Raw genomic sequence first — 14,731 nt, 5'->3', positions numbered from 1 at the left:
AGCTTGGTTTTAAAAAACACTGAAATGATCTAATGTTTTATCGACATTTGCTGCAATACAGAAAACAGAAGATTACACTGTGGACTCCAATGAGTCGTAGTACAGGTTGTAAAAGAAGATTAGGCAATAAAACCGAAGTTTTTGTAAACTCTTTTTATATGACAGGTGTGGAGCTATGTAAATGTTATTTTAGCAAACTTCCAAGAATATAATAATGGAACAGGATGAAACGACCACTTCATGCATAGTAAATCCCTTTATAAAAGTACTTGTGTGTCATATATGCATCATCATGTAAAAAATGGCTGTGATCCAAAGAGCTACTTGTTAAAATAAATTGCTTAAAGGATAAGCCATACATCAGTCTTCCAGGTCTTGGTAGACTACTGCCTCCAAGTGCCTCAACTACAGCTGGAATTTCTTTCATCTCTCAACATGAAAGGGAATTTTTTCTCAAATTTAAGTGTTCAGTCTACTAGTGCTGTACTGCTCAAATTTCTGAAAAAATAAAATGTCATTGAGTGTCACCAGATCAATTACAAATCCAAACTGTCCATGGTACTGAAGGCAATATAACCAAGTACCAAAGCGACATAAATTGAGTAAGCAGCACTAGATAGCAGTGGGAAAGTATTGATTTTTAATAGTAACTTGCAATCCAAATCTAGTTTAAAATTTCAATTACTTTGCACTACTGTAAGGTTTACACAGGGAGCTTGTACTAAAAAGGTAGTAAACTTCTGTTACATAGAAAGAACTGATAATTAGGTGCTGTGGATTTGGATCAGATTATATTGCTGCACTGCTGTCTGGCAAGGCAGTTCTACGTGCCATGCATATAGCCAATACAAATGCATATCCCTGTAATCATGCTCAGACAGATCCCTTGGAGCCTATGTGGTGTTAAATGCTGATGAAAACACTTATTCATACCTTGGACTAGCTTGGGTTTGGATTTCAAAACAACTGATGGTAATCTGGGAACCCTAATGGACTGTGTTTCATTCCCATTTTCAAAAGGTTCTGAAGATAACACCAAAAATATTTTGTGTTTTTTTATAATATTTTATATTACATTTTTATTTTGCAAGAAAATAAATTATACAACTTAAAAAATAAAATCCAAAAATTAAGCAGTACATCAAAATAGTTCAGCCGGACTGCCATACAAGAAGAAACTGCTACCAGTCAAAATTGTACAGCATTATTTCAGTATGTAGTGGCACACATTCAAAACTGTAAATAACCATATGTAGATGGATATTACAACCTAGGAAACTCATGTTTGCGCTGCACTCCAGGCTACATATAGTCTATTAAAACAGGAAAGCTCTTGTGTATTGTTTTATTTCACAAATATGACCTTGAATTTACAAAGATAGGATCCCAGCCAGTTCCATGAAAATAGAAAATAGTTTTGCGCTTAAGATACCAAATCTTTCCATGAAGCTATCAAATATTTCTCTCAGCTGCATTTTTAAAATTTGTACCTTTTACAACGGATACTGTAATGCAAATAAATCCAAAGTATTCAACTACCCGGGCCATGTTACTTTCTTTCCCCCCAAAAGGGGGAAGCCACCACTCAAACTTAAGTTAAACTACACTATGCTCCAACAACAGGTTTAAACAAATGAATAGGTAGAAAACAAGGGACACCAGTAGGATAAAGGGGGGAAATGGAAGACTTCAAAATTAAGTATGAACCTCATATGTTGTGACAAAAGTTTTTTTGTTTTTTTTAACAACTATGTTTAAAATCAATGCAACCTACATTATTTTTCACATCTAGAGTATTACTTAATACAAACCACAATGGCAGTGCTTGTGGCAACATACATTTTTCAGAAGCAGCACCTCTTTATGCTAGGTCTTTGGAGAAAAATATCCAAAGCTAAAAATCAAGCTTTCAAAGTGCCATGTTGCCATATTGCAATGACTGATGATTCAATTCATTCTTAGATTTGGATGTTTTCCTATTTCTGCATACATTTTTAAACCAGTTTGTTTCTCTTCCTGATAACCTTTAGCCTTAAGGGCATCTTGGTGAAAAGTGTCCTGACAAGAGAACGCTAAATGTGATTCTGCAGCTGTAAGGAAATTGCTGGTGTGATTTTTCAGATTCAGTGTTTTACATGACATCCTGATCCAATGTACACAAAAAGAAAAGAAAAAACTGAACAAAGTTATAGGCACATTGTCCGTTGTAATTCCCCTGGTCCTAGAAACATTTAGGTACCTTGTGTAAGAAATAACCGTAAGAGATGGAGACGCAAGGGCACTGTGAATTTTGCTGCTATGTAAATGAGCAAGACAGACTCTCACTGGCAAGATCCAAACAGCCTCATGTGATCCTTAAAGTGCTTCTGCATGTGGATGGGTTTTCTGGGGTTTTTTTTTCTTTTTCTTTTTGGCAATTTTCCTTTTGAAGTACAGGCCACTGAACTGCACTCTTTTTAGGGAGAACAAGGGGCTGATGGGAGGGCTTTATGAATAGTCACAAATGAAGTCCATGGTGGTCATTTACATCCTAGCCACTAATTCCAAAGTTCTAAAGTATTTGCACTGCTAGAAATAAAAAGAGGGAAAGGAGTATGTTTTGACAATCAGGCTGCTAGTGTCTGAACAATACCAAGAACTTAAATATGAAGTTTAAAGCTGGTTTTATATTTAATGTGTCATGCCTACTGCCTCCAATACAAATTAATGGGAAGCATACAATTCAAAAGCACTCTCATCAAAGTATTCAAGAAATATGTACAAATATTTTAAAAAATTACTTGCCCTTTTCTACCCATTTCCAAACCAACTTCCAAACCAAATGCAGTTTTAGAAACCCTGTAGCATGTAGACTTCTGGGGGATCAATTTTAGTTGTCTTTCCCTTTAACAAGGAGTGCTTGACAAGTATGTAAAACTTTTTTTAAAATTCTTGCCCATAAAATTTTGATGCTGAAATTCAACAATTCTATGTTAACTTGGAAGTTAACTTTATGTCAACTCTATGTTAATTTTTTAAAAATATTATCCTCTGATCCACAATAAAAATGCGCACATTAAGTGCAGAAAGTGAGGTTTTTAAATCACTGCCTGTTTTCATCTGCCACTTTTGCATTTCCATGCAAGTTTGTCAGTCTCTGCCATCCCAAAGCACATACCCCCACCCACACTGGTATGTTATTTATGATCACTTAAGGGCGCCAGTACCAACCTCTGTCTGTGGATGGGTAGACTTACCTTTGGAGCCCCATTATAGGTAACATACAGCAACCATTTCCAATTTCACTCTGCCTACACAGCTATCTGTTACTATTTCACTTTCCAACCTGTAAGCATAATCACTAACTTTAAGAAGGAAAGACAATTGCTAAAAGTTTAAAGGCCATTTTACAACATTGCTTTCCCCAGGCATAACATTTAGGAATAGGGTATGGTAAAAGCTGAACTGGCATTAGGTAATTTTTTTCCCCCACTAGTAATGCTGAGGCAGGAAGCTCGACTCTTCATGGACATTTTAAAGCAGCTGGAGACTTAGCAGTTAACTCTGAAAATGACTAGCATCTGCTGTGGTGTGGCAGTTCTCTTGCCCTCAGTAAAGCACTCTTTAGCCCTAAGCCTTAATGTGCATTGCTTTAAGTCTCTGGAAGATTTTTATCAAGGGAAGGGGGGGGGGGGAATGAGCACATTCCATCAGCGGGGGCTCCTACTCACCGAAACAAATGGAGGCTGGGTGGCAGCATTTTTTTCTTTTTTGTAGAACAGTCAGATTTATGACAATCTGTCAGCATATATATGTGGAGCTGGTCTAGGAGGTCAAAGAATTATCTTATTCCACACAGTTGATCCCCCCACCCCCCCGCCAGAGTAGAACTGTATTAAAAAAAATGTAACATTTAGAGATTTTCAAATAAATAATCAAGGAAGAAATATATAGGGATTGTCAAAATGTTAATTCCTATTTTGGATAAGTTGTGCACTGGCTATTTTTAATGCATTCAGATTTACGCAAGCATACTATATTAAATGTACAAAGAGATACACTTAATATTTCATTTTGTTTCACCATAAACAGATCCATCCATGAAACACAGTTCTTAAGGGTGAAGCCATAATCAAGAGAAAGCAACACCTCTTATTTTAAAAAGGAGGGGAATGAAGTCCAAGAAACAAATGTTTACCCAAGTTTTGTAAAGAAAAGTGACAAACAGGATATATCCTGCTTAACATCACTTGCGTCTCAGTATCCAAATTCAGTTATACTGAAGCACTTTGCTTGAGCCCAAAGATAAATATGTATCTTCAGCTGTGATGCTATTTGTATCTTGCTCAAATATTGTACATAAAAACGGATCAAAAGGAGGCTGTTGATCCAAAACACAAAGTGTGTACTGCTACATCTAGTCCTACTCGCTGCTTTCTTAAAAATGTGACAACCCTCAGTGCATGGGTTTTGAAGATATTTTCCTTGTGCAAGGTACTGTTCATCTAGAAACCCCAAATCTGTTCTCTTCCAGGTGGGTACAATTGAAATCTAAAAAAATATCACAACGGGCTCTCAATGAATGCAAAGTTTCCCCACAAAAACAGCATGCTGTTAAAAACCTGTGCAACATGAAGGGAACGCCATCATGCTAGCTGAAAAAAAAAGGTTGGCAAAACAAAGTCCTCTGGTAAGGTAAGGCAGGGATTTGAATATGTAATGCAACTCAAACAAGTCCTTTCTCAGCACAGTTCATTTTCTTGTAGTTGTCTGCTCAAGCCATCTCCAATGCACATTTCCTTGGCATCTTCCAGTAAGAGAGTCTTCAAGCTATGCCATGTATATAAAAGTGTTGATATCTGATTCATCTCTTCTGATATATTTGTGTTCTATAAGCCATTCAATCTGCTCTTTTATCATTTTCTTCTGTGGCAAGAACATGTTCTTTAATATCTCTACTAGTTCAGTCTGAAGCTGAGCATTAGTAATTTTCTTCCTCATTTTCATTATTTGGATGATAGCCTCCTAAGCAAGGGAAAAAGGAAAGAAAAAGCACTTTGGGTGTGTGTTGTACAAGGCTAACAAACCAAATCTATTTAACTGGTTGGCAAAGAAGACAGTCAATTTCATAAGCATCACTTTGTAAATCACAGGATTTTAAAGACTAGGGATACCTATTATACTAACTGAAAAGAACAGCCAACTTAGCTTAAGACACACCCCTCATTTTAGATCTGTACTTACCAACTTAGTTGCAGTCACATGGACTGCTTTAGCAACATAGTTAGCAATTATTTATTTGTTTGCCTTTATCTGTTTATATTTAAAAGCATTCCTAATGTTAAGCAAATATTTAAAAATCTCTTAAGCAGTATACAAATATACATAAACGATAAAAGCAACAAATCAATGTAATAGACCTCTTCAGATATTGCCTTCAGAGTTGCTAGACACATAGTCACAGCAACCAAGAAAAGAAAACCTTTTGTACTAACCCAAGACAAAGTTGCAACTATGCTGGTAAAAGTGAAGGTCAAACAGGGTTCTACCATTTTATTTTAATATCATAAAAGCCTATTGCTTTCGAAAACTGCAGGGGTATGAGTAATGGCAGAGGGCAGTTTGTGAGAATAACACTTAGCCTCTCTAAGCTAACATATTACATATATGCATACTGGAGAGGATCATGTAAGTTATGAATTTTCACTTAAAAGATTTGGGACTAAGATTATCATTATTAAGCAGGCTCAGACATTCACCCTGAAAGCTAAGTTCTTAGAAGTTGTAGGGCATGGGGCTCAGCATCTCATGAATGCTACTGCATGTGAGCCAGGGGTTTGAAACTACCAATGTATGGTCAAACAGGACAGAAGGAATACAGAAATTAATTAAACAAAGCACACACATTGCCGCTGGGCAGCAGTTGGGTGCACATTCCCAAGGCCCTGGAACACACCACACATAGATTTCTGCTAGGGTGACTCTACAAATCAACCTGTTGTGTCAGTGTGGCACTACCAAGGTTACATAGTTTTGATGACACATTTAGGTATAAATGCTGACTTTGAAATTTCAGAAAGCAAGGATGACACTCTTCCAAGCATATCTTAGAATGACAAGACCGTTTCCTTTTTATTTCTATTAAAACGGAAGTAGCTGAATTCTGCATCCCATATCACCATTTGTGTGCCAATGGAAACCCATAAAGCACACAGTCCTAGAGATCCACAGCAATTTTGCAACTCAGTCCCTGTTCCTATGTTGTGAATAAGAACATTTCCTTCTGTTCATGTTGCCCTTTGCGGCTTTGCACCCGTGTAAGGTAAAGGTAAAGGTATCCCTGCCCGTACGGGCCAGTCTTGACAGACTCTAGGGTTGTGCGCCCATCTCACTCAAGAGGCCGGGGGCCAGCGCTGTCTGCAGACACTTCCGGGTCACGTGGCCAGCGTGACATTGCTGCTCTGGCGATCCAGAGCCGCACACGGAAACGCCGTTTACCTTCCCGCTAGTAAGCGGTCCCTATTTATCTACTTGCACCCGGGAGTGCTTTCGAACTGCTAGGTTGGCAGGCGCTGGGACCGAACAACGGGAGCGCACTCCGCCGCGGGGATTCGAACCGCCAACCTTTCGATCGGCAAGCCCTAGGCGCTGAGGCTTTTACCCACAGCGCCACCCGCGTCCCGTGTAGCTTGGTGCAAGACAGATTTTCACCTGCCTGCATTGTGGAGCCCTTTTGATCACAAACTCAGATAGTTAAACATGAATTTCCACATCCTACAGTGACAGATCTACTCTTCATTTAATTAGATACACTGTAAAGGAAGGCAAAAACAAGCTGTCAGGTACTGAAGCACTTCAGATTTCAAGAGCATACACAGAGATCATACTTGTAGTAGTGTAAAAAAATCAAATCACAGAGTTGAACAGTTAGCAAACTGAATCAAAGCCAGAAGGTTATATAGGATTAACGTACCTGCGTCCGTAATATTCTTAACTGGACTATCCCTTCATTTTCCTCTTCTCGCATTCTCTCTGTAGTTAATTGAAGTCTACCAATTAGGTTTATCTTACCTCTCTTTTGAACTTTTGCATTTTTTCTGAAATAATTAAGAATGAGATGAAGCAAAATATATAGGATATGCAAGATGCTTTCACTGCTTAGTCCTAATCCAAAGCGGCTCTCCAAGATTTCAGGCAAAGCTATTTCTGAGTGATAATGCTCAACAACCTTTATTATGATTAGGATTATCATCATTACAATTACCTGCCCTTCACCCTAAGATCCCAGGGCAGGTGACAACAATTAAACCACAACACAAATATTAAAACACAATCATTACACAATGCTAAGAACAATTCAAAACAAATTTAAAACTTACAAAAATATGGTGGGTCCTAAAATGGTCATCTCAAGTGTCAAAAACAAGGGTGAAAAGGTGCATTTAATTGGGGGGCACTGGGGACTCAACCAAAGTGTTGTAGTCTACCGCTATAAATATAGGTATCTCCCCACTTGCAGGTGTTCAACCCGTGCGTATACACATCAGCAACTTGTTGTAACTTGCCAAAATGAAGAATATTTATAACAAAATTCTGACCTCTACAAAAGGACTTGGTTAAACATGTTTGCCAAGTACATCATGAAAAATATCAAGAATGAAAACATTTGAATTTCTTCCTATAAGTAGGATATAAGATATAAGAACATTTCAAACCTGATAGGCCAATGCCAAAACATTCAGTCTCAATTAACTGCGAAAATGTCAACCATTTTAAGTTTTGCTCTGATATGATCCATCTCCGAAATGAAATCTAAGTATTGTTGGACCAAAAATTGTCCTTCATCTTCTACAAAGCACTTAAGGAATAAACCAATTCTACATCTTACATTAAGCTGAACTCCTGGTTCACTGAGAAGAGGGTTCCTTCAGTAAAGTCTTTGGGTGAGTTGACTTGAGGTTCATATGACAAAACCTGACGTTTCAACTTTGGAAATGCTACAAGCGACTGTTGAGAAGAAAGGTGAGAGTGAGTGAGTGAATGATACACACCATGAAAATAAGCTTTCCGGTGAAATTATGGCAAATCCGCAGTATTTGTCATGCTATCTGTTTGCTAGATACAAACAGCAGAGAAATCCTGCTTTATTTTAACAAGCTGCTAAAACGGAACAATTCTTATACACATTCTCATGGCAAGCAAAGCAACTGTGAACAATGGAACGATGAAAGCTAAATAACATACAAATACTTTGAATAAAGCTGTCCCTAACTCTTTGACAACACCCTTAGCAAAAGAAAAGTATAAAAGTCGCTCTTGCACCTAACTGAGTTATTAAAAACTTATGGGTTGTATCCAGCCTTGTTATTTAGCTGATGGCAAGGCTTTGGTTAAGGCTTGGTTCTGTCACTGAAATGTAGAGGGAATAAATTCACAGAAAAGAGAATTAAGCGTCAGAGTGAATGTAAAAAGCAGGTGATGTCTGCATATCTGGACAACTTTTTCTGGAGGAGTGATTGCATAAGCAACCATAATAGACGGCCCACCCCCAACCATACAAAAAAGCCCTGAAGAAAAGTCCATCTCCAACTGCTGCACAGAGCCAATATTACTTGGCAAGTTGTAATCAGGTTTAACTACCAGCAGATGAAATACACACCTGACCACTTTTTCATCACTATGTTGGAACTGTGAGATATAGCTTCCCTTCCCCCTTACACTGAGAACAAGCTGTTTTGATCAAAAACATATGAATCACCATCAATAAGTCTAACCATAAAAAGGCAGTATAAAAATAAGACAGGAAGTATGACAACTCTTAAAGTTCAACAACATTCATAGCTACAGTATTCTCTCTCGCCTCTTCATTAACTGTTGCCCAACTAACTTACAAATTTCGTACAAGTTTTTATTTGTTTTTGTCTATTCTATTGTGGTTTTAACTTTCTGGGTGTTTTAAGTTATGGTTGTAAATATTTTAGTGATAAATTTTATGACAGAAACAAACAAACTGTCCTGGAAACAGAAGAGGGAGGTAGGGACTCAGCTGCTCTGTGTTCTGTCCTGCCACAGGGCCTGCTGACACCAACTGCACTGTTCTGTTATTTGTTCTATTGTGATTTTATTAACGTATTTTGTTTTTACCCCTCAGTCACCTTGGAAGGGTGTGTATCCTTAATAGTGAAACATAAATAACAATAAATAAGACTTGACTTAACATTAAGACTACCAAACCAATTTCCCAGAAAAGATTGTTCAGGAATTATGCGCAATTATCACCCTCTCAATATTATGATGGTTTATTTTTAGGTGACTTGATTTTACTTAAAAAGCATAACAAATCGAGCTTTGTTTCAAAATTATCCACCCAACACTCACACCCTTGTCCTACAAATAAAATTAAGTTTAAAAACCTGGGCACATACCCACAAAGTTCTCCTGAGCTCAGCATCAGGGAGTTCTGTTGCCAGTTTAAGGTTTTCAAAGCTGATCTTCTCTCGGGGTCTTTGGTTCCAGGCAAAAAGCACAGCCAGCTGAAACGTTGTTACCTCCAAGTCATACTGGCCAACTTCATTCTTAAAAGTTATCTGTTAAAGGGAGCAAAAATTATCCATGAACTGTACTTAAGTACAGACTTGTCTCCAGCTCCCAAGACCAAGTACATATTTACATAAATACAGAACAGAAGTGACTGGCACATGCATACATACAATTCCATTGGACATAAGGTGATGCCAGTGAAGTTTCCTGCCGCTGTGGTTCTTTTTGTAGAACTCTTCCACCTCAGGGATGAGATCTTCTAATTCCGTGGGCAGCGATACGAAAACCTTTTCAGAACTTCTGGACCAGGCCCCAGCATTCAAAATTTTGATATTCACAGAATCCGCTGTACGAACAAACACCCAGATGAATTCCAAATCAGAATGTAAGTCACACATAGCTAACAGCAAAACATCTCTGACAGGTTAGCACAATAAAGAAACTGACTCTTTTCATGGTGGAGTTAAGCAGCGTCATTCTATGTAACATAGGAAAACAAGAGTACCTGGTAGGGCCAGCTTATTATTTTTGTGCATTTCCTTGAAAGCCTGGTTCAAATCTTCAGATACTTTGATATCCTGGAACATTCTTGCCAGCTTATTTACATAATCTGCTGGCATACCTACTTCCTGCATAAAGAGATGGCAAATTAAATGTAGGCACAATAGGATCTTTAAAAGGAAGGGGTTGTACTGCACAGTAGCATTCTATTTTTCAAATGTAGTTAATTCAAAAGGTATAACCCGCATAGACAATATACATATACGCCCCACCCCCCGGTGCCTGACAGCTACATGGGCTTATCAGATAATGGAAAACCAGATGGTCTCAAGTGGGATGAAGCAGCATGTTGATGAATGTAAGTCTGGAAAACACCAGCTAGTATGGCCTTAGTAACTACTGCATTTGGCAATGTCCAATGATCAGCTCTGCACATCTAACACAGCAAGTCTGAAAATGTCTGTTATGTGAGTTGCATAGCTATATGAGAAACAGTTAGGGCTCTATTTCCCCTCCACCAAGTTTCTTGGGGTTGGATACCATTATGATGCAATTTGTTTACCTACAAATGACTTGGCCAGAAACAAGAGTTTAGCCTCCAGTCCCATTATATAGGCAGACATTCTTTCTTTCAGGAAATGAGTGACTCTGCAAGCCTCCAGGGAGATTGCCCCCAAAGTTCCTGCATCAGTCAAAAGTCTTCCAAGGGGTTAACTCACTTACTGAAGGAAGGGGTGCCTACTAACTTCTTCAGGGAGGGGGAAACAAACTCTCATATGAGATGCAGCTGCCTAGAAAAGAGAGCCGTGCAATGCTCACAGAGTCCCATGGAGAGGACTGGCAGTGGCTGGAGCTAATGTAAGGGCCACCACTTGGCCATCGTGTATATAAATAGCTGTTATATCATCATAAGGAACTTAATCTAATTAAATTATGAGTCCTGTGGCTTATTCTGAGAGATTTTGTTTTACAGAAAATACTGCAAGCCTAAGTCTTATGAAACAGAGCTACTACTAATTTTCAATATTTTAATTTTTTAAAATACTTAATTTTAAACATAAAGGCCTATTCTAAGAAGGGAATTCAATAGCACACATCCAATTTGCAGTGCTGAAAAGATACTAATAGGAAGACCACGGGTAGGCAAACTAAGGCCCAGGGGCCAGATCCAGCCCAATCGCCTTCTAAATGTGGCCCACAGACGGTCCGGGAATCGGCGTGTTTTTACATGAGTAGAATGTGTGCTTTTATTTAAAATGCAACTTTGGGTTATTTGTGGGGCATAGGAATTCATTCATTTCCCCCCCTTCAAAATATAGTCTGGCCCCCCACAAGGTCTGAAGGACAGTGGACCGGCCCCCTGCTGAAAAGTTTGCTGACCCCTGAGGTAGACCCTCAATAATTTATATTTAAAACATTGATATTTGCCCCTTTTAATCAACAAACTTGGAGGAATAATAAAAACATTAGGATGTGAGATACTTACTCTCAGCCATTCTACCATATTCTCTTCTATTTCACTATCTGCTGATATATCCAATATAAGACGTCTTGTTAAATGAGCTTTGTGGTATCTCATGAAAACATCTTTGTTCTGCACATACTTGAGCACCAATAGCTGTTTTAAAAAAAAGCATTAGACTAGTTTCAGTGGTTGCTACTAACATCTATTGTTACTGCACAGCCGAGCCAGGAGGTGGCAAGCTCATACTTCCAAATTGATCTTTCGGCAGTCATGCTCTATGAAATGACTACAGATATAATTATGTTCCTTCTCAAGCTATCACTGAGGAACAAATGTGGTTTAACAACACAGTTTCACTTTTAATTGAAAGGTTCTGCATTTCTCCCTTTTGATCACAGCAGTATCTGATTCTGCAAAAAGACCACACAGTAGCATTCAGAGATTAAAGGTAAAGGTAAAGGTACCCCTATCGGGACGCGGGTGGCGCTGTGGGTAAAAGCCTCAGCGCCTAGGGCTTGCCGATCGAAAGGTCGGCGGTTCGAATCCCCGCGGCGGGGTGCGCTCCCATCGTTCAGTCCCAGCGCCTGCCAACCTAGCAGTTCGAAAGCACCCCCGGGTGCAAGTAGATAAATAGGGACCGCTTACCAGCGGGAAGGTAAACGGCGTTCCGTGTGCTGCGCTGGCTCGCCAGATGCAGCTTGTCACGCTGGCCACGTGACCCGGAAGTGTCTGCGGACAGCGCTGGCTCCCGGCCTATAGAGTGAGATGAGCGCACAACCCTAGAGTCTGGCAAGACTGGCCCGTACGGGCAGGGGTACCTTTACCTTTACCTAAAGGTACCCCTGCCCGTACGGGCCAGTCGTGACTAACTCTGGGGTTGTGCGCCCATCTCACTTAAGAGGCCGGGGGCCAGCGCTGTCCGGAGACACTTCCGGGTCACGTGGCCAGTGTGACGAAGCTGCTCTGGCGAGCCTGCACCAGCGCAGCACACGGAAACGCCGTTTACCTTCCCGCTATAAAGCGGTACCTATTTATCTACTTGCACTTAAGGGTGCTTTCGAACTGCTAGGTGGGCAGGAGCTGGGACCAAAAGACGGGAGCTCACCCCGACGCGGGGATTCGAACCGCCGACCATGCGATTGGCAAGTCCTAGGCGCTGAGGTTTTACCCACAGCGCCACCCGCGTCCCTATTCAGAGATTAGTGTGCAATAAAAAGGAAAAGGACCCCTGACAGTTAAGTCCAGTCACGAACGACTCTGGGGTTATGGCGCTCATCTCACTTTACTGGCCAATGGAGCTGGCGTTTGTCCGCAGACCGTTTTTCCAGGTCATGTGGCCAGCATGACGAAGCCACTTCTGGCAAAACCAGAGCAGCACATGGAAACGCCGTTTACCTTCCCGCCGGAGCGGTACCTATTTATCTACTTGCACTTTGACGTGCTTTCGAACTGCTAGGTTCTTAAATTTTTCTAAAACAAAAGGTGCCAGGGCTCAAACACAACAGTACATGGGGACTCTTTAGCTTCCTTCTCACACTACTCACATTTTTAAAAATTATTATTATTATTATTATTATTATTGTTATTATTATTATTATTTTAATTTTGTATGCCACCCTTAACGCAAAGATCATAGGACAGTTCACAATATAAAAATACAAAGTGGGAGGGGGGAAGTAATAAAACAGAAACAAACTAATAACTCCACGCCCCCCGAAATAAAAAGGCAAAGTGTGTTGAAAGGGGTTGTGGGTTGGAGGATGCCAAACTTGCACAGCTGCTCCTGGCCTCACAATCCACATATTAGCATTGACACTAGGGGCAGGAAAGTTTTTCTGCAGTAACCTCCACAACTAGAGGCTGCCCTGAGCCCTCAAACTCAGTACAATCAGAGTTCCAGGGATTTTGTGTGCAAATGCTTCTTTGAACCAATGTCTCTGCTAATGAGAGGATGGCCAAGTGGGAGAAGCTGCTAGCTATTGGGGCAGACCTAAAGGCACAATCCCACACGTTTCCAGTACATTTTGCATCTTCAAGTAAAGGTAAAGGGACCCCTGACCATTAGGTCCAGTCGTGGCCGACTCTGGGGTTGCGGCACTCATCTCGCTTTATTGGCCAAGGGAGCCGGCGTACAGCTTCTGGGTCATGTGGCCAGCATGACAAAGCCGCTTCTGGTGAACCAGAACAGCGCACAGAAACGTCGTTTACCTTCCCGCCAGAGCGGTACCTATTTATCTACTTGCACTTTGACATGCTTTCGAACTGCTAGGTTGGCAGGAGCAGGGACCGAGCAACGGGAGCTCACCCCGTTGTGGGGATTCGAACTGCCGACCTTCTGATCGGCAAGTCCTAGGCTCTGTGGTTTAACCCACAGCGCCACCCACGTCCCTATCTTCACACAAGTAATGCATGAAAAGAGGATTTTGTGAAAGGTCTGAACCCCACATCTGCCAACTTAAATTGCATGCAACTGTCAGACAGATTAAGGAATAATACTTAATTGTGCATAAAAGTAAGATGCTACTCTCTGCACCCAGACAGCAACTAGATTAAGAACTGAACTATTGTGGCATTGAACTCCAATGACTGTCTCTCTCCCTGTTAATCCTGCTCTTTTTTGGAGTGATCAAAAGAAATTTTGCGGGGGGTCACAATTGTATTTTTTTTTTCTCAGATAGAAACTAGAATCTTCACATACCACTTCTTTAAGCTTTGCTTCAATTTCTTCAGAGGTTAGTTTTTTGCTTAGCGGTGTTTTTCTCAACAACATATCACAATAATTCGCAAGCAGCTCCGGGCACTTGGACTCTGGCTGTGTTTTCAGTCCAACACTAAACGAACATGAGAAGTAGTTATCACAAAATTATACTGAGCAGCCCTCAATTTGAAGTTGCACACCATTATACCAAGTCAGGCTTTGCTAATCATTAAAAAGGGGAGGACACTTCAATAAAAAGGGCAGACGTTTACACACTTTTCTTAAATTCCATTTGCTTCTTTTCCTTCCAAGGGTCCATATGTTATTTCACAGATGTAATTCAAACGGAGAATAGTAATTTGTGTAAATGAGTTAGTAGAAGGGACTGTACTCAGAAAGCCAGTGCAGCACGTATGAGAGAAGATTCCAAGTTCGAAAGAATTATCAAAACAAACAGCTCCTCCTAACATCACCATAAGCTGTGTGTGACTTAAATTCTGGGCCTACTATTAAATGAACAATCAGAAGTTACAATAGGGAGAATATAC

At 40.2% G+C, this 14,731-nt stretch overlaps 1 protein-coding gene across 3 annotated transcripts in view; it reads right to left on the bottom strand.

The window, feature by feature from the left end:
• Positions 1–1,044: 1,044 nt before the first annotated feature.
• CUL5 (cullin 5) overlaps positions 1,045–14,731 on the bottom strand; it is a 34,613-nt gene continuing 20,926 nt past the window's right edge. For all 3 annotated transcript variants that reach the window (XM_028726223.2, XM_077927050.1, XM_077927051.1), the window contains 8 exons: positions 14,184–14,316; positions 11,507–11,638; positions 10,025–10,148; positions 9,690–9,865; positions 9,405–9,566; positions 7,868–7,986; positions 6,953–7,076; positions 1,045–5,004 (listed from right to left, as the gene is read on the bottom strand). In XM_028726223.2, coding sequence (XP_028582056.1) covers positions 4,810–5,004; positions 6,953–7,076; positions 7,868–7,986; positions 9,405–9,566; positions 9,690–9,865; positions 10,025–10,148; positions 11,507–11,638; positions 14,184–14,316 — 1,165 coding nt within the window. In that variant the 3' untranslated portion in view covers positions 1,045–4,809. The remainder of the gene's footprint in view (positions 5,005–6,952; positions 7,077–7,867; positions 7,987–9,404; positions 9,567–9,689; positions 9,866–10,024; positions 10,149–11,506; positions 11,639–14,183; positions 14,317–14,731) is intronic.

This window comes from Podarcis muralis, chromosome 4 (genome assembly GCF_964188315.1).
Source record: "Podarcis muralis chromosome 4, rPodMur119.hap1.1, whole genome shotgun sequence".
Taxonomy (NCBI): Eukaryota; Metazoa; Chordata; class Lepidosauria; order Squamata; family Lacertidae; genus Podarcis; species Podarcis muralis.
Note: the sequence above shows the minus strand (reverse complement) of the source record. Positions and strands in the feature narration are given on the sequence as shown.